Genomic DNA, 21,555 nt, shown 5'->3' on the forward strand with positions numbered 1-21,555 from the left:
ATTTCATGTACTATATAAAATCACGCATGGGGAAAAAAATTGGTATTTAAAGCATACATCTCTTCTAGCCCACCTTTACCTTAAACTACAAACAGTCATAAAACTGGCTTTATGACTTTTCTTTTTAAATCAGCAAAGACTCTGGATTATACTGCCAGAAAGATCAAGAGATACGATAACCTCAAATACACATGCCTCATACCCGTACGCTTTTTGCAATAAGAAGTGATAATAACAATGTATTATTATTGTATTAATAATAATTATTAATTCATAGATTAAAAAATTAGAACTAAGAAACGTATACTACATTATTTTTAGCTATATCCCCACCACTACCTTTATGGAAGTCTGAAAGGAAACCTTTAAATACCTGGTGAAAGTTATTTATATGCAAGGAACAAGATGTCAGGCCATGAACTCAAATAAAGGTCGTGCCACCTACCCAACAATATGCTTGCACTTCTTAATAAGCAGAACCCATACAATTTCAGGAGGGTTTGGTTTCCTCATACAATTCTAGAGATAAGTGATCAGTTCAAGTAGCTGCATGTTTAGCCATCATCCGACTGAACGTGTTAACATGAGTGTTAACTATGATGACATGCCATTACACATTGCCTGTTCTTCCTATCTGATGTATTCAGAATTTGTGAAAACCATATTTCAGGACTCCATGAAACTCCTGCATATCATCCACCAAGCTTGATTAGCCTGCAAAAACAGTGGGGGAGTGGCAGCTACCAAAGGCAAGTTCAAAGGCAGGTCAGTAACAAACTCTATACAAAGGAGGATCAGGTGGCTTCAGCTGCTTGTTTTATCATCAAGCAACATGGTAACGTCCCTTTCATTAGGACTACATCCAATTCTTCCATCACTTTTTTCCAAACCGAACTTCAAGAGCCAACTAAAAATATCAAGCAGCAGACTCACAGCAAGTGAAGGGCAACAGTAGCATCAAATGGACACAAATGCTCAAAAACATCACCAACTGCTTCTGGGGGATGAGGGTTGCAGGCAACCAGCTACACCTTTGGTCACACTGGCCAAAGACAGAAAGATGAACAGAGCTGGAAGATGCCCATAAGTATCTTGGTAAGGCCTTGTTGGGAAAGGCATAATAAAAGATGGAAATGTAACAGCTAACAGAGACCAAGAATAAGAAAGAACAGATATATACAAACCAGGATCACACTTCTGATGGCTTCTAGCTGGACTAAGCCAGGCAGCTCATCTTGAATTACATTACACTACCATGGTGCTTCTGTGAAGTCCGAATCCAGCCCCTGGTGTCTAAGTAATAATGCCAAACACACCAAGTCGCTCATGCCTTCTGTCAGGCCGTTAAAACATGCTACAGGTCTCAGACCTGGCCCAGGAAGAGAAGTTTTATTTGACCACCTGAGCCAGTGAAGGTGGCAGGCAGCAAGTGTGTGCTGACGTGCCTGCTGCAGGGAGAAGTTGAGTCACTGTTCACCATGCCAGCTGGATTCAAACACAAGTTTAATAAACTGGTTCACTGCAGTGATCATGCCTGGTTGCTGCTGGCACAAAACGCTTTCATCTCTAAATGTCACAGGCAGGTTAGTGCAGCTTTTTTTTTTTTTTCAGTAGGTGAATGGAAATGTGGAAATTCCAGCTACAAAACCCCAGAATGAAAGAGAACAGAAAAAAATTAATCTACATTTGACGTTGCTTGTCGCCGGCATAAACTGGCTCCATGATTCTAGCTCCAGATTAGGAAAGGGAAGTAACAAAAATAAGCTCGTCCTCTGTGGTCAGTTATAGTTGCTGAAATCTTGGAATTATTTTCGGTGCAAGTTCATTCTGCAAAGGTTTTCTTGGAATAGGTCAGGGAAATATCAGGCAAGGAAGTAACTTCTTGTCAGACAACCTGAAGAAACACATTCAGAAGAGTGAGATGTAACCAACGCATTGCTTGCCAGGAAAGTTGCATGTAAATGCCACTGAAAATCCTCAAGAAATGCATAATCTGTACTGCCATGTCATTTTGCTAAATTCCTTCTCTGGTCAAAGTTGGTCAATTTTGAACTATACTGCACTTCAAGAAAAGAACTGATCTCTAGATGGGTGTAAACGCTATTTAGACCTTGTTCAGAACTTTTTAACCAGATCTCAATGTAAGACAGGTAAACATTCATCTTCTCATATCACAAATAGGAGCAGCAAGGTCAGCAGCAAGATTTTCACGAAGAATCTATGAATCTTAGTGCCCTAGTTGATTGTAAAACTCACTGCTCCCAAAGCTTCCAAAAAGCAAGTTGAAGTCATCCCAAAAAGTCTGTCACCCCCAAATATTGGCATCCAGTAGCATAGGAACTTTTATAAAATTCTGGTTTATCTGTTTTGCTTTGTCTCATAAAAAAAGGCCAATGATAAAGAAAATGAAGGTGAAGGTTTATTTTTCATTCCTCAGCCATCAAGTTGCACGTGTCTGCTGACCATTGAACTTGATTTATTTGCAAGGGCAGCAGGGAACAATAACGGTTCTCCAACAGAAAGGGAAATAGAAGAGTTACAGAATCACACATAACCCTCCCCAACATCCTTTTAATGATCAAAGGAAAGAAAGATAACCATATTTCCATTGTGGATAATGAAATTTGAGATTCAGGTCATCATCTTGCCTGCTTGTTGGCAGAATTAAGTTAAGGAGCAAGTCCCAGTTTCTCACTTCAAACATTTATGCTATATTCAAAGATAATTTATGCTTCACTTATCCTCTTCCATCAAAGAAACAGTAGAGATACGAAGCCGGCTTTTAAAAATGTGACGATCATAAATTTGATCATATTTAAAAGGAAAGAACTTTTGTGTATTTTTATACACTTTTCCAACATCTAAATAGGGAAAGTGACTTGCTTTGCTCCTGTTCATTCTGGATACAAGTCAGATGTGTGTCTCAACTAATTTGCCTCACCCTGGGCCTCACTAAGGATTGCCAAGCCTTCAGAAGGTTGTTTCTAAGCTTTGAGTATTGCCAAGAGAGCAAAACTGCTTCAATATATGTCAGGGAGACATTGAGGAACTTGTGTATTATAATTTTTGAGTTCTATCTGGAGCTGAGATTCAATAAGGTCTTGTTTCTTTGTGATAAAAGCTATTTCGTCAGAAATATAACAGAAGTATAACTTTACATGGACAAGCAACAAGTGTAACAAGATAGACATTTAGGGCCATTCACAGTGTCGTTGCCAGACTAGACAGGCATGCAAAATACTATGCTCTGTCTCAGAAGGCTCATTATTTAAAAAAAAAAACAACAAACAACAAACATTCAGAGAACAAAACAGGATTGAGTCAGCATTTTCTGCCAGGAAAAATATTATACAGCTTAACAGCTACTGAGGACAGGACACTGTGAATTCAAAGAAAAAGTAAAAAATTATGTGATTCAGTCTCTAAATGTCACCTCAAAAAGAACTGGAGTGGGATGAAGTCAAGTGGTTCAGCCAGCCCACAGCAGGATGTATTAGCAGGATTACTGGAGACAACTTACGCCAGCTCTGTACCTCAGAGTAGGAAATACAAGCATGTTTACATGCCTGCCTCAGTGCCTTCTTAAGACAGCACATCAGACCTTTCAGTGACCTTCTAATTTCTTTTTCCCAAACCCATTTGCACATCAAAACTTTAGACTGCAACTTCCTTTGTTAATATTATGATATTCCATGTTAAATTGATGATGTTACTTTATATGAATGGTTTAGTCTAAACTGATGGCGGTAAATTTTTACCTTACTAGACAGTGTGGGGATTTGGGTGCTGCATTTTAATCAAACAGGCCAACTGTAATCACAGCTGAAACAAATGCACAAATTTTGCCTTGAACAGACTGGTGAACAGAAACATGATGAAAAACCTCAAGCACAACATTCTTTTTAATTATTTACACAATAAAAATACATTAACATAATTTCTCTTGTAGAAGCAATTAATTTTCCACAACTCTACAGCTTATGTGAGGTCTAACCTTTGTATTAGGTCCAAAATAACCACCTCTCTAACCAAGTTCCTTTAGAGTTCCCTGATAAGCAAACACTGCTCCAATGACATAAATGGAGTTGTTTTGGTTAGATACTGGTAGCCTGATAGTGATTTCACCTTTCTAGAAACTCTGAAAAGTAGTGTACCATGTGACTGGAAATACAGTAGCTGGGGTTGGAACACCAGATTGCACCTCTTCAGCTCTACTGAAGTTTTTAGTGATGACCCAATGCAGCATTTGAATGTCATGTGGTTTATATATATATATATATATAAAAATATATATAAATAAACACATTATAGCTATCTATTTACCTAAGAAAAAAGGCAGAATATTAGGTCATTAATAGCCTTTCTCTTGATACTTTAAAAAAACCAAAAAACAAACCACAACCCCCCACCCCCCCCAAAACAATCAGCTATATATTCCAATGTAGAAGCTGACTTACCCTGGTAGCAGATACTCAATACTAGAGAATAATTCTCATAATAGTAGAGCAAAGTTTTAGAATAAAAATTTACTGATGAAGCAACAAAAGCAGAGTTAGACTTTGAAGATTCACAAAGACTGCAGACTGGGAATCTAAAATGTCAGAACTAATTGCAAAGATTTTTAAAAACAGGCTCTTGGATCCATTTTTTTTTTCCCACAAGGCCAGAGAAGTTGCATAGGGCAGTATCAAATTATTTTAATCTGAAATATTATTAATCATTCAGGATCTTTCTCTTCCTTTGAACTCGAAGTGAAGAGAAAGTGAGTGAAGAGAAATCAGAACCATCAGTCATCTGCAAAGCTTTTCACAGTCAAGGCAGTGATTCATGTTATACCTGAATGTTCTCCAACATGTCCCTATAACTAGTGAATTTGACTGCCATTAAGGGTAACACATAATAAAAATATCATGGTCTAGCAAACTAAGCATGAGATTCAACTGAGAGAAATTCTATATTTTAGTCCCCAATTCCTCCTCAAACTTATTCATGTAATGTGTCTGCTTTAGTTTCTCCGGGTATACATCTATCTAATCATCATTACTTGCATCACCATGGTGTTTTGCTGACCAATGAATCTATGAAGTGCTTATGATCAGAGCTGCAGAATGGTCATGCAAAAGTCTCTTACAGATAGGTGTAACCACTCCCTCCCCAATCCCTTACAATCATCATTTACACAGCTGCCTCTTGCAAAACACTCAAATTTTGGTAAAAACATTCCATGTCAAGGAGCTAGCATCATTCCTAGGACAGGAAACAAGGAAGAGAAACAAGCAGCACCCTGGCACGTCCACATGCATTATAGAAAAATAAATCTGAGTTAGGATTCACTAAGTGTTTTTCTTAATAAACCTGTGCATTGTTTCTGTAGCAGACTACAGTCAAAAGAAGGCAAAAATTGATTCAGAGACTCCTCTGAAAAGACTAATATCAACAGAATGTAGCCTGCTTTAGGTATCTGAGCAAGACATCAAAGATATCAAAATGGATTGGCCATCTGCACTGGGCAAATGTCCTTAAAGACGTTAAACTTTCGGGGGGTTTATTCTCCTCCCTTTTCTAAATTTCAGAGATGGACCAAATACAAAATTCACTTGATTCTGGGGTGAACTGTGCAAGTGTAAGTATTTTTTATCCAAGGATTCAAAAAAATAAATGGTTGCATGCCCTTCCACCATTCAAAGGGCTCTAAAGGATACAGGAAATATGCCATTGCCAGTTCAATGACTTCCGCAACTATCACTCTATTGAAAGCAATTTTGGGATGCTTAGCTTTAGATTTTCTTCTCCTACATAATCAATGACCTTTCCTTTGTTGCATCTCTCAAACCTTTTTCCTATCAGAAGGCTCAGTATTCAAGCAACACCACCTGAGCAGATGAAAGTACTAAAAAAAGACAGGAAAAATGGGGAAAACATGAATGTGATTCAGATACCTTGAGTAGTTTTCAAGATCACAGAAAGCCACAATATGAAACTCTTCCAAAGAAAACACAACTTCCAATGCCTTGAATGTATTATTTTCTATCTACTACAGTGACAATTTCCCACCCTGGTAAAATACTGATTTTTAAATCAAAAATCTTTTTAGTAATTAAGGGTTTAAAGTACTAACATGGAATCTTCACTCTTGACTGATTATATTATACCCACACAACGTATTTTGCAGCATGCAAAACAGAAGAACACGCCAACGTAAAAAAACCATGACACTTCATTATTTATCTGTTGATGATTAATTCTGACAATTAGCACCATTTGCACTCCTGCAGGCCTATTTTCAGAGTATTAAACAGAACAAGTTCTGTGACACTTGTCAGTTTATTAGAAAAAAATGACCCATAGATTTCATCATGAAAGAGGAAGGTCATCAAAAGTTATAGAGATTTGATTAAGCCTTCTTGATCAAAAACATACCCCTCTAACCTTTCCTTTTCCTGTACTTCCAAGTGAGTTACTCCATACAAAACCTTTTTTGCAAATGCTCAAGTTTCCTAAAGACTACTAGACTGTTTGTTTTTCCAACTGTAAAGGTAGCAAGCAGCAGTGTTACTGATAAACCTGCTTGAAATTTGTATGCAATTACATTGCATAAAACCAGTAGAATGTTAGTAAATTATTTCCCTTTTGCCCATCAACAATGTTATTTTCTGCATATCATTAGATAAACCTATTTGATATACTTGTGTAAATTATGTTGTAAATTACCTTACTTCCATGCTAGCAGCTGAATGAATATGCAGAGATGATGTTGCCATTCTCTTTAGTGACATGATATTCCACAGCATTAATTTCCACTATACTTTCATTTTTTGTAGCAATGCCTATGCTAGTAACTAGCATCAATATTATATTCAATATATTTATCACAAATTTTTGCTAAATCACTAACGTAATGAGCAAATAGTAAGAAAAGAACAAACAGTTAGAAAATGAAAACAAACCAAACCATGGTCCAGTGAACTCTGGCTTTGCTTTAAACACATTAGCAAATACATATCTCAGCTCCTCATTTCTCCTACATTTCATAAAGCACTATTAACCCCTTCACTTTGGTTGCGGGTGGGAGCTCAGTGCACCAATGAGATATGTTCAAAACTAGACAGCCTTCAATGAGTTAACTTTTCTTCCACTAAGGTGAAGAGTTTTGCTGACCCAGTGCGAGTCAGCTTGAATAAAATTCAATTCTGCTGTAGTCAACAGGAAAGTAGGAAGGAAAATAGGATTTAACAAACAAAACATAAAAAGTCCACAGCAGGAAATCATTATTTGGGCAATTGTTCACTTTGTTAAGAGACTGGACTGTATTAATATCTATCAGGGTATACTGCTGTGTTTGTGGTTTCTCTTTAGTGCCACGTCTAGTCTAATTAGTTACAAAGTGGTCGTACAGACAAGTGAAATATGCAATTGTGTGAGGTTTCTGAAGAATACAGAATACATATGTCATTGATGCATAATCTAGCACCAGCTTATTCTGGTTAAAGTTTGAGTGGTTGATTAAAATTAAATCAATACTAAAGGAAGCTCAGAATGCCAATAGAAGTGGCTTACAGAAATAGTTTCAGTGACCATTACAGCTGCTATGGATTAGCCATGTTAAACCGTTCAGTTCAAGTTAATGTTTTCAGTACAGATAAACAGAACTGCAGCCACAGTATTCTGCCTGCACATTTGCAGTTAAAAGCATTCTAGGAACACACATAACATTGTTCCAAGTTACTATTTTACATTTATCAGTTTCAGTCATGCTTCTCACCACAAGAAGGTTAAATTAAAATTCATTAGAATATAATACTAATGTGCAAATATATATATATATGACACTGTAGTTAAATAGATTTGTAGACAAAACCCCTGTAAACTGCTGGGGAAAGCCTGATGTTCTATAGGCTTTTACAGATCACAGAACCTTACTCATACAGTGATCATAATCATTATATTATGAAACATAAAAGGCTATCAGTAATAACCAGTGAACAAGGTAACACCAACAATGTTTGTACTGGAACAGTTCCTTAACTTCCATAAGTATGAGAGCTGTCATAAACCAGTTTCTTTAGTATATTCTGAAGGTTCTGGATACAAAGCAGCACCACAGGCAGAACACTCACTTTACGATCTAGCTGTATTTTAGCTCCACTTTTTCCAAGAAAAGGGAAATATTTTGCTGGCTGCCAGCCTTACTCAAGCTTCTTTGAAGCTACCTTAAAAGCTACAACCAGCCTTTGAGAAATGAACTTTTCGTTACAAACTGAAGGTAGTGAGGTAAGAGAAGGCTTGCAATATAACATAGCCAAACTTTTTATCAGACTCTGGCAATTTAGATCAATATGAAGGCACTGGAGTGATGCCAAATTTACATTGCTTGTGAATGTAATTCCATGGTTTGTACTGAAAAAAGATTTTGATTGACTTGTTTTAGGACAGGAGCGTGGCCCCGCCAAACACTATTTCCCAATACTGCAGAGACTTAAATGAGACACATGCTGAATATATCACTCTGATCCATTCATTTATCATCTTTTATGGAACCTAAGGGATTTATTAGGGCCACTTTATCTATTAACATTGTATCCAGTTCACAGGGCATTAGCTGCTCAGAAAAAAAAGGAAAAGGTCAATATGCACAGCAAGCTATTGCAAAATGCATTCACATGCATTGCATTTCACTCCTGACCCAATAACTGCCCTTTCCCAACCTTGATATTTCAGAAAACGGGGGTATATTTTACAGCTGACATTTGGTAGGGCTATCATTTGCCAGCTTTCACAGTACTATGCTTTGACCACTTTTCAAGGTGTGAGATCAAACCCAGTATCTGGCAGGATTTCTAATCCCCTCTAGCCAAGTCAGGCTGAAATGCAGAACTGGTGCAAGGCTCCTTGTAGCAGTCCAGCCCCACACAAAACCTGTTCGGGAATAAGCTGATGACACACCTGTGTAGGTTACCTGTGCCTCCTCTGCTTTTCATCTCTCAGCTAGCCTAACATTTCAAAAGTCTCAGCCAAAGCAGCCAGCCTCAGGCTTTAGATTTACACAGAACCAGTGGCCCCATTAGCCTCCATAACTAACACGGAGGAAATGCACTGGTACATCTGTTCACCCTCAGCCAAAACTTTTCAAAAATAAAGTGCATAATATTAATTACACATGCCTCATCAAGCTGCAGGGCTCCAATACACCTGTGGGTTTACTAATCTATGTATCACAGGAGTTTCCAAACTTTTGCATGGATTATTTGATTATTCTATCAACCACATATTTATTAAAATTCTGTTTCAAGCAATCAATTTAACTCTAAAATAATTATTTTCAGTTTTAGTCTGCTAATTTGAAATCAGTTTCAGGTATGTACATTAAAAGATATTTTGTTGGAGTTATCTGTAACTTACAGATTCATAAAATCCCTCACATGAATCTGAGGGGTAAGCCAGGTTGTCGGTAATAATCTACATTTAGAGAACAGAATTTGGTCTGCTTATTGTGAAAAGTCATCTTTTATATTGTACTTACACTGACTGCCTTCTTTTCAGATAACCCATTGTAAAACTAACCCAATACTCACCATTACACGAGATTGCAATTCACTGAGGTAATCTTAGGGGTCAATTATAAAGCATTAAATATTTGGCTTCTACAAATTATTATCAAGAATGGATGTCATGATTTGTTTCAACTTCAGGTACTTGAATACCATCACAGAGCACCGAATTCTGCTGGCAGATGCCATGATATTATTCAGGAAATAATTTCGTAGGACAAATTTACAAGATAACATCGCAAGTTGTCAGTCAGGGCCCAAGTATTACAAATATAAACCACTCAATTATTAAAAAGAGAGTTTGATACAGAAGCAAGCCTCAAAATGAGAACAATTAATCTTGTGGCTTTGACACTAGGCTGGCACTCAGGTATGGACCTAATTTAACTAAAACTACACTATGCTTTTGGGTATACTTTTTGAAACATATGTAAGATGTTCTTCTGAAAAATGAGAAGAGTAATATTTTTTTATTCGGGATAAGATTGCCTCTTCTAACAAGATCTTATTTGCCGTAGCACAATAACAAGATAACCTCAACTAAACCTATTCTAACACTTCAGATCACAATCTGCAATGACCTGAATTCAGGAAGGGGTACATACAGACATCAGTGACTCCAAAACAAATATGACAATAGAAAGAGCGCACCAAGTGCCTGCGTGGCGAAACCAAGGCATGGTAAACACAAAAACTAACATGAACATGTATAAGGAGAAAGTATCTTCAGCTACTTTATACTCCCTAAATTATGTCACAATCATGTAATGTCTTTTATACTTCTTTTATCCAGTGGCATATGAATAGTACTTCAACGACATAATCAATACCAAGACAGCATGAGACTTTTTTTCCTTAGATTTATGCAATAACTGTGGTATAACAGTTTAAATCAAATCTCCTGCTTAAAGCAGGGCCAACGCTGAATTCAGATGAGGTTGCTTAGGTTTTATCTAATGTACTTAGTCCTGAAACCTCCAAGGAAGGAGATGCTATAGCCTCCCTCGGAAGCCTGTACCAAAGTTTTACTGTCCCCATAATGAAAAGTTATGGCTTTTTTTTTCCCCTTTATGTCAATTCGGAACCTCCCCTTTTTCAATTTACAACCCTTTTCTCCTCTTCCTCCTGCCTTGCAGCTCTGTGAAGAGACAGGCTCTTCTCAAAACCTCGTCCTGAATCCTGGCTTTCAGGTCCACCCCAAGCATTCTCTTCCCCAGGCTAAACAAGTCCCACTCCCTCAGCTTCTCCTCGTAGAAGTGCTCCAGCTCTCAACTTTGTAGTCCTCTGCTGAACTCACGCAATTTTATCAACACCTTTCTTATACTGGAGGGGACCAAAACTGGGCATGATATCGCCAATGTACATATTTCCAGGTTTTTGTTTTGTTGGTTGGTTGGTTGTTTTTTTAAATGTAACAATATTTTTGCCCAATTACTTGAATTAATCTAAACATAGCCATTAACCAAAAATATTAATATAATCACAGAATGTTTGGGGTTGGAAAGGATCTTAAAAACCACCTAGTTGCAACCCCCCTGCCATGGGCAGGGACACCTTCCACTAGACCAGGTTGCTCCAAGCTCCATCCAGCCTGACCTTGAACATTGCCAGGGAGGGGGCAGCCACAGCTTCTCTGGGCAATCTGTTCCAGCATCTCACTACCCTCACAGTAAAGAGCTTCTTCCTTACATCTAATCTAAATCTACCATCTTTCAGACTGAAACCATTACCCCTTGTTCTACCACATGCCCTTATAAAAAGTCCCTCCCCACCTTTGCTGTAGGCCCCCTTCAGGTACTGGAAGGCTGCTGTAAGGTTTCCCCAGAGCCTTCTCTTCTCCAGGCCGAACAACCCCAACTCTCTCAGCCTGTACTCATAGGGGAGGTGCTCCAGCTCCCTGGTCATCTTTGTAGCCCTCCTCTAGACTTCCTCCAACAGGTCCATGTCCTTATGCTGTGGGTCTCAGAGATGAATGCAGTACTGCAGGTGGGGTCTCAAAAGAGCAGGATAGAGGAGGAGAATCACCTCCCTCAACCTGCTAACAGACTACTAGGAAGGCTACAAGACCTCATGGCCTGCATCCTGATACTGTTGTGAACTCCTAAGGTAAAGAACATTCTTTTTTGAGTATATAGCTTATTTATGCTTTCTTATTTACATCAAGATTTGTCACTATTTACTGTTTTAGAAGTGTCTGTTGCAACTAATAACTATATTTCAACACCATTCTGTTCAGAGACCAGGTATATTTCAGAAATACTAGATACCCTGCATATACAGAACAAGAATGTTTTCTTAGTACTTTTGCTATTCAAGAAAAAAAATGTCAGATATAGGTATTAAAATCCAGATAAACTTTTCATATTCAATTAATTATCTTCTCCTCTGACTTACAATGTTTGTGGACTAATTCCTGCATCAGCTATAATTATTCTGTTAAAGTACTAAACCCACTTTCATAAGCCCCCTTAGGGTTCTTTCTCCCTTTGGACCACATGCAATTTTTCCATTTACCAAGTTCATGCTGTATTCAGCCTCCTGTATTCATAGTATAGAAAGCTCTCTTCCCTGCACTAACACTATGAATTTTAATCCTTCTCCGTTGTTGTCTTTTAGGAAGCAAGAACCATCATCCCTGTCTTCATACATCTCAGTCACTGTTTTCTCAGGTCACATTTTTCATTGGAAGTCTTGTGAAAATAAAATCTTTTTCAGACTAAAACACCAAATCCCAACAAAACTCTACCAGTCTTGCAGCAATAAAGCTGACCTTATTTGGTGTCATCTTGATCTTATCTGTATCTTCAATTTTCTCCCTCAATCAACATAAGACATTTGAACAAAAAAATTGCCTTAAATCTTTTTGTAGGCAAAAATAATTACTGTAATGCTTGACTCCTGTTATACACAAAAAACAATGGAACAATTACTTCATTTGTTAGGAAGAGGTTAATATCACTGTGGGCTCCTTGTAGAGCTCCAGCAGTTACAAAATCTCTCTGTGTAATGTATCAGCATTCCTGAATTTCTGTAGAACTGGGGGGGGGGGGGGGGGGTGTGGGAAATCAATATTAAAAAACAGGGAGCTGGAGCCTTTACATGAAATAGTTTTGTTCCTCCCACAAAGCTAAGTGGTTTTGATCTTTCTGAACTTCTCAATCATGTGTGACCAAAGAATTCTTTGCAATGAATTATGTTTGCTTTCTATGTTAATGAAAAGCCAACATGCATAATTTATAGAAGCTAGGAACCAAACATTAAAAAAAAAAGCCATAAAAAACCCATAGGAGTCTTTAATGGGAGGCTCCTCACCATCTAAATGGAACTGTTATACAATATTTTTCTGTCAGATTTATTAGGTTTTATTTGAATATGTTTGACTTTGCAATGATGTTTGTACAAAAATTCCAAGGAGGAAAACATTAAAAACGAATAAAATCAAACAAATGAATGGTCACAAGAACAACCAAGGAGTCTGTAGAAGACTCCATTTTCCTTTAAAGCCAGCATTTGGCTTAAATCTCAACCATAAATATCTTAAATACAACGGACTCCTTTCACAAAGATAGATCCTGATATTTTACTTTCTTCTTAGCTTTTATGCTGCTACTCCTCAGTGCAATGACTTCTTTTAAGGAATGGTGTTCCACCAAAATAACTGTCATCCTCTTTCTATAGTGACAGGGAAAAGCTTCTTCCAGAGGCAGGAACTGAATAAACAGTGGAAAAATATCATAAGGTCTGAATCCTGAGCCACAAACATCAACAGGGAGCACTTCCCATTAGCTTGCACAGCTTCGAAGTATATGTAGCTATACGTGTTTTGTAGTGTCATCTGCCCCAGCCCATCCCCCAATAAATGAGACTGTATAGTAAATATTCTATTGAAAAACAAAGCTAGCAATGGAAAATGTGTTTCTTCACCCTGTTCCTTCTTTGGGATGTATTATTTCCTTTTTATACAGAACAATTAGCTTTTACATGTAACGTGTAAGAATCATCTCTCATCTTTTTAAAAACTAGTATACTTCATTTGAGTTTGTCCACACAAGGCAAGATTATTCATCTACGCCATCTTGAAAACCTTGAACTGCCTTATACAGAAAGTTGCTAGACTACCACTAGCTGTCGCTGTAGGTACCATGCCATCTACAGGTTTATTTTCTCTGCAGAATTAATTCAGCACTTAATCTGAAATTGCTCCTGCCGTGAGTCATGTCTGCATGCGTGATCTTTCATATGACAATGCAACTTGCTTGAGATGCATTGATACAGATTTTCAGATAAAAACAACCCCTTTGTGCATCTGAAGAATTAATTTTCCAAAGTATCTTCAGTAACTAAATGTCAAGTTAATACAGGCACAAAACACTTGAGCATACAATATTCACATTTACCTCACTAGACCTGAAAATACTTAGCTGCATCCAAATGGCTTTTAATATGAAAAAATATTGACAGAATATAAATCTTAGATCTTAACCAAAATGTTCAATTAATAGTAAGTTTCAAGGTATGTATCAGGAAAACATTAACAAACTATCAATGATTCAATCTCATTCTGTGCTGATGCAAATTACTCACAACAATTATGAGTGAGATTAAATAAGATTAGACTGATTACGTGCTATTTGTATAAGCAGAGGAATGAAATAAGTTTATACTTTGAAAAGAATTCCAGAGCTGGATCTCATTCCAAAGGAAAGCCTGATCAGGCCAAAGCTTTTGACAAGCGAGCTGGTTAGACAGCACAAAACACCATTTACCTACGATAAAAACCTGGAGCGTCACTGCTGTTGGGAAACAATTTTTCTGAACAATCCAAGCCCCCGCTTCTTAAACTCAGTAATTAGAAAGTTCATCCTATCCATTTATTACTGCAATATTCTTTATGAATCATGAAAGAAAGCATTGATTTGAAGAGGAGCTGTTATGAAATCCATTGCTGTGTTTAACAAGGTGATTTGTTGGATCCTACATTGCTTTTAGCAGTAATTACAAATTACAAATCCAGAAACAACCTTCTGTTCACCTTTTCTTCTAGCTAACCTACTACCTTTTGGCATTTCCTGTTCGCCTGTGGTAGGTCTGTCTGGGGATACTTAGAGCTGTAGATTTTGCTAAGGTACCTGCAGCAGGTCAAGTCTGAATTGCCACGGCAACCTGCACCCTAGAAGCCATTTGGCTGAATTCATATCAGGATTCTACTGTGTTATGCAAATTCAAAGCTTCATAATTACAAAATTAAAGTTGTTTCTCAGTGTGCAAAAATATATATGTGTGTGTGTTTGAAAAGGTAATAGCATATTTGTAATAGACTAGAAAATTCTTATTCTATAAGCTCTTTCTTTACTAATACAGTCACAGTAACAAAACCATCAAAAATTCCCCTCATTGTCTTAATCACCTCAAAGTAAAATGAATACCAGCATCAAATAGGGTCATTTAATATCATTGACACTTACTTCCACCAATGTTTTTTTATATGGAAACCAAAGGAAATTAATGCAATCCCATACTTTAATAGGAAAGCAGTCCTCTCTGGTTAACATAAAACCAAGGAACTCAAATCGTTTCTAATCCAGTCAAACTGTCCATCAGGGTCCTTTCTCATAATCAGAGACCAGGAGAATGAAACTACTGCTCCATTATCTTATGCAAATACTCTAGATCGCAAAAAACTTTCACAGTTCAAATCCTTCTCATTTAAAAACCATGATTTGATCATGCACTTTGATGCTTTGCTAAAAAGACTAAAAAAGATACAGTGATGGAAATCATCAACACTAAGAGAATTGGAAGACACATGATATGATGCACTTTAATTCATTTTTATCACCTTTTTGATATTAAACTAAGTCATCAATCATAAAATAAAATTTATTCTGGCAAAAACAGAATTATATGTACAAACCTGATCTACATGCAGCTCAAATTATTCTTTCCTACATAGCTGGAACCAAGGAAAGCAGTAAGCGAAGCACAATCAACAATATGACACAAAGACAAACTTGAAAATCTTGACCCCACCCGGAGCAGCATCCAGCTCTGGAGCCCTCAATACAAGAAGGACATGGACCTGCTTGAGCAGGTCCAGAGGAGGGCCACAAAGATGACCAGGAGGGTGAAGCACCTGCTGTGTGAGGACAGGCTGAGAGAGTCGGGGTTGTTCAGCCTGGAGAAGACTCTGGGAAGACCTTATAGTGGCCTTCCAGTACCTGAGAGGGGCCTACAGGAAAGGTGAGGAGGGACTGTTTACAACAGCACATAGCAATAGGGCGAGGAGCAATGGTTTTAAACTAGAAACGGGTAGATTTAGATTGGACATTAGGAAGAAGTTTACCATAAGGGTGGTAGAGAACTGGAACAGTTTGCCCAGAGAGGTGGTGGAGGCCTCATCCCTGGAGACATTCAAGGTCAGGTTGGATGGGGCTCTGAGCAACCTGATGTAGCTACAGATGTCCCTGCTCCCTGCAGGGGGGGTGGACTAGATGGCCTTTAAAGGTGTCTTCCAGCCCAATGCATTCTATGATTTCCGATGACCACAGTTACCATATGTCTATCTGCAAATGCAGATAAACAACTTGGTAAAACCATTCTAAGATTAGTATTTACACGCTTTTGCAATATAAATGGGGATAATTTATTGTACACACAAGTAATTTCTATTTTATTTCCCAAAAATTTGTAACTGAGAAAAGTCCATCAGAACAGCACTCAAAATCACTGTTCACTTCAATGTATTCTGCAGAGAAAGCTTCCTCAGTACCATGGAAAACAACTGAACTTCAACAGCAGCAAGACATGGTAGAACAACTAGTCATGCAGCTCTTTTCAATTCTCAAGGAATAGTTACGTTTATTTGACTTGAAGTATGATTTTTAAGAAAATATTTTAGACTCTGAAACTTAATTCTGATCCTGACTTTCTGCATGACCTTGGGTGAATCTCAAACTCTATATACCTCAGCTCATCCTAAACTAAAATGAATGCAGCACAATTTACCCACCTCTATAAACCTTTATCCTGCTTGGATGAAAGGTGTTTCGCAACGTAGGTGGAAAATCTTGTTATTTATGAAAGGAGGCTTCTAACACAACCCCTCACTTAATGTTGTTAGGGCCACCCTTTATCTTTAAATCTAGCAAGACAATTATTGATTAATGATCACATCACCTCTGTCAGAAATACAAAAGCAATATAAACATGCTTGTGCCTGACAAATCAGCCATCTTAAACAATGACTTGCGTAATTTTTGTGTATTTATCCTAACGCACCCTCACTTCAGTAGTTTCTAGCAGTTTTAAGTGGATACACTTACATCAGCCAATCCTAATACCTGCGAGTGGTATGCTGGTGCTAGAGCTGAGGAGTTCTCAGCTTTAGTTTATGAGCTACTCAGAGGCTATTGCACAGATCAGTTCTTGCTTCCTCACATTTAGGTTTTTCAACTCATTGCAAACACAGGATCACATTTCCAACCCAACAGGTAGGACTAAAAAGGAAAATATTGTCTTAATCTATGAAATACTTATAGTAGCCACCCTATTAAACTTTATAGGAATCTATACTATCCAGGGCAATACTGGGCAATTCATTTTTGGAAAAAAGAGAATTTACACTGACTTCAGTGACACTATATCATGAATAACGTGCTGTTGAGATTATTGTAGTTCTTAATACTGAATGCAATTTATTGCACATAATTAATACCTACCTACAAATAGCAAGGACTGAAAAGATACAATAATAGTTATTATCTGTAAGGAAAAGCAGCCAATTAAGAATCTATTTTTTGGAGTCTATCACTAAAGAAATTTCCCAGTTATGACAGGGACCAGTTCTTTGCTGTTGCTGGCAACAATTTCATAAGTTACCAAAACTCATCTTAAAACCACACTTTGCCTGAATGAACCCTATTGGCAATCTGTTTAAGAACATCACTGTGCTTGGTAGATGGCAAAGGAGCGACTGACTTAAAAATTACTTTACCCTGGCAAGAAGTCATAAAAAGCAAGATATTCAGCTAAGAAGTAACACTCTACCTGGAGCAGGTTATACTTATCCAAGAGTTGATATAGTTAATAATCAAATGTAGATCTGCTAAGAATAAAATACACCATCCCCTGCTAAAAGTAGTTATTAAAATTGGTAGACTGGAAGACCAAAACTCTAAGAATGATAAGTGCTTGCTGACTGAGAAAAATTACATTAGCAGTAGATAAACAACTGAAATAAGTAGACTGACACAATACAACAGAAGGAAACAGTTGCATCCCAAATACAAGGACACCTTTTTTAACATGGCAATAAATTATGAGTAAGGAAGAATGAGCACAAATTACCTTTTCATCACTCACCACAAAAATTTGTTACAAACAGTAACTGACTACGCATTAATGACAAAACACTGTCAAAACATGTGAATTTCAGTGACATTAGAATGTTAAAAGCAGTTTCTAAGACAGCGGAATTAAAAACAACCAATCCAAAATATAGCTCCTCTCCATTGGTCAATTAATAAACACATCTATAGATGATTCTGAATTAAGAAAAAAAACAATCAACCCAGAAAATCAAGCACACACCTGCAACTCCCTGTAGCAGTTTTTTGTAGAAGAGCCGCCTTATTTTTGTTCTAACAGCTGTAAAGGTATCTCAATGCAAAACAAGCAAAAGAGACAAGGTACGCACTAATTGTGAAGCTAGGTCTAAAAAGAACCTCTAAATCCTATGAAGCCTAAACCCTATGAAACCTAAGCTTCAAGGTACAGTGGAGCTATTGGAGGCATTTCTTTTACTGTATATTAGACTTGGAAAGCTTTAGTATCTTTATTCAGAGGCTGACACTATCAAATATACTATTTGATCATACACCAAAAGATTACCAAAAAGGAAGTGCAACTGCAGCAAGAATCACTGCTTTAAAAACCCAGCCAAACCTGAAATCAGGGATATTGGTAGTATTGGTAGATCAAATATATTTCTGTATCCTAGTATCCTACTTTTTGCTGAAAGCATTTGTATCCAATGGACATCACAGGCAGAGCTGCCAGGCTATTACCAGGGTAAGTGAAACGTGTAAGAAAAAGAGACAGCCTATGCCAAGTTAAATACCCTGGTGCCTCTCCCACTACGTTATTAGTAGTCCCACCACTGGGCCTGGCAGCTTTCAGCTTTCCTTTATGCTCTGTTTACTTCCTTGCCCTTCTCTGGTACATTTCTTAAGCAGAGATATTTGTTACACCTCTAAAGAATCAGAGGCTTATAGCTCAGCATCCACAGACCTGCAAGACAATTTTGCTGCCTTCAATAATACAGAAGTTGCTCACGTTCAGTCTTCCAAGAGCTTCAGTGTTTAAATAAAGCAGAATTTGCAAAAGTACCTAAAAAACAATTACTGTTTATTTAGTGAAAGATTTACATACCCAAGTAATCAATAAATTGCCTGTATGACCTTCACAGCCTCTATCTGCTCTCCTCTCCTGGGAGTTCAAGTGGGTAAAAATGAGACCTCTATTGCATATCCGTAATGCCTGTTCTTTCCAACGCCATGTTGCTCTGAGTTTTTCCGTCTCTCTAAACAACTTGGTAGAAAAGTTACCTTTTTTAAAGTTGCTGCTCATCAAGCAGATGACTCTTGATCGTCTTCACTATGATTCTTTCAGTACTGATGAAAATCAAAACCAACAGAAAGACTTAAGAGCACTGGGTTGTTTATAATTCAACACTAGGGAAAAAAGTTATAAAGGATGAATTTTTTTTTTTTTTTTTCAACAAATACGTTTGCCTTCAAAACAGTTATAAGTTTCATAATATAACCAGATGGACGTGTTCTCTAGACCTACACATCTTTCCTCTTAAAATGCAAAATTTTTCATTGCTAGCACTGTGCCATAAGCCTGGAATTCTAACCCAAGACTCAGAAAAGAGAGGAGAGGATGCAGATAGCCTTACAATAGAAATGAAATTTGCAGTGTGATAAAAGTATACACAGGGAGTTCACAATCGCAAACAGGTATGCACAAACTGTAGATATACACAGTCCCTATGGAAAGCTTTTAAAGTTCTGCAGGAGCTGCAAACAGCAACAAGGCCTAAAGCAAAGCCAAGGAACACTTGGAACTTCCGAGAAACTGAGCATGAACACAATAGCATTTATGAAAGTATGTGCTGAGCTCTGACAAGGTACCTCACAAGTCTCAGTTCAACCAATGACTTTAGCAGGAGGCTTAACTGCTTTTCCTGCTACCCTTCTTCTTGAACCGGTTCTATTTTGACTATTGAGTGAAAAGCAACAGCCAGTGTAAATCTCCTAATCCCCCATCTGACATCTAAACAGTGTTGTGAACAGCGTTGTTGTGAACAGCGTGATCCAGGTTAAATTTCCATTAAAGGACTTCCCTGCTTTAATTATTTTTTCAAAGAAACACACACACAAACATCAAAAAAAAAATTATCATAAACAGGCAAATAGGCTGGAACTCTACCAGGAAGATGTCACTAGGCACAGTGAAGAACTAGGCACAGTGAAGAACTAAGCATTGGATGATATCAGGAGGTTACCCATCCACAGAAGAAAACTCATCTCCATATTAAAATGCTCATCTTTTGGGTTTGCACAAATTCCTCTTGATTGTGACACGCTTATTGTTTCAAATATTTAATATTGGAGTTCAGAGGAACCAAAGAACTCTGGAAATTCCAAACAGCAGAAAAGAAACACAACACAAAGACTAGTGTCAAATAACTACAACGTTTCTCTGTATTAGAGCCAACAATTTCAGGTACTGATACAATGAATGCTGCAACCATCTAAATATATTTAATATTCACACCACAATAGCAACAGAAATACAGAGGACCTGTACATACAAAAGGACTGTTCCTGCCTTAATTCCAGCTCAGTGCATGAAACAATTATTACATGCATAAATCCATTCCTACTCAGTACATCAGCCCACTGACATCAAAACACATTCTGGAAAACCATTGACTTCAGGGGCCTAGTTATCACAATTATTACACTAAAACAGCAGACTAATGAATTGGGTCCCCATGTGGCTATTTCCATCATAAAATGTATCCCAATAGCTTCAGTGGTTTAAATACCATTATGAGAGAATTGAAAAATCTAGTCCCTATTCATTTACATAATAAATATTACACTATAAAATAGGATTTTTCTCATAATTATTAGCTAGTAAAAATCTACCTGTTCTCTTTTATTTTATGTGGCTGCTACTGCTTTCAACATTTGAAGTCACAGTTGAAAATAAATCAAAAAAATTTACAACTGCAGGAGGAATTAATCAATACCATAATTTTAAGAAAAACTATCAGTAAAGGATTACAGAATCATACCAATGACAAAATGCAGTCAATTCAGGAATATCTTCTTTTGTTGGACTGAAGAATATCCAACATAATGACATCTGATAAAATATATAATTTAATAAAAAATTACTGAACATGACCAAAAACTGTACTTAATTTTATGAAGTGTGATGATGTAACAATTAGATGAGACTTAAAGCTAGCTGCTTCTACTACATTCTGCTTCATAAAAAAAACACTGAACAAATTTTGAGGGAAGAGGACGAAAGCCCCAGCATTTTTCTTCTGCAGAGAGAACTTTTACAGTTTGTAGTTGAAGTGTCCCTCAAATTATGTCATTATCAAATGTGAAGGAAGCACAAGCTGTTTTAGAAAATCTATAGATGTGGCCAATATCTATAAGAGATACAGGGAATGGACAGATCTTTGAGGAAACTGGGAGTCTGACTCATTTGTTCTTCCTTTGCCATTAAAAAAAAAAAAAAAAATTCTCCAGGGGCTGTATTTGTTTTTAACTTCTAACTCCTAAGTGGGACATAGCCACAGTCAGATAAAGGGAATAAGAAGCTAAGAAGTGGTACTATAATCTCCTCATCGTCTGACACAAAGTGTACCACGAGACGCTAAAACTGAGCTCTGATGCCTTTTCCAAGTACTTTCCTTTTTTCA

At 37.3% G+C, this 21,555-nt stretch overlaps 1 protein-coding gene across 1 annotated transcript in view; it reads right to left on the reverse strand.

Moving 5' to 3' along the window:
* Nucleotides 1-21,555, reverse strand: part of BBS9 (Bardet-Biedl syndrome 9) — a 298,029-nt gene that overhangs the window by 80,404 nt on the left and 196,070 nt on the right. Inside the window, 1 exon segment of the mRNA XM_086467596.1 lies at nt 6,045-6,055. Coding sequence (XP_086323722.1) covers nt 6,045-6,055 — 11 coding nt within the window.

Source organism: Leptosomus discolor, chromosome 7 (genome assembly GCF_034619465.1).
Source record: "Leptosomus discolor isolate bLepDis1 chromosome 7, bLepDis1.hap2, whole genome shotgun sequence".
Lineage (NCBI taxonomy): Eukaryota > Metazoa > Chordata > Aves > Leptosomiformes > Leptosomidae > Leptosomus > Leptosomus discolor.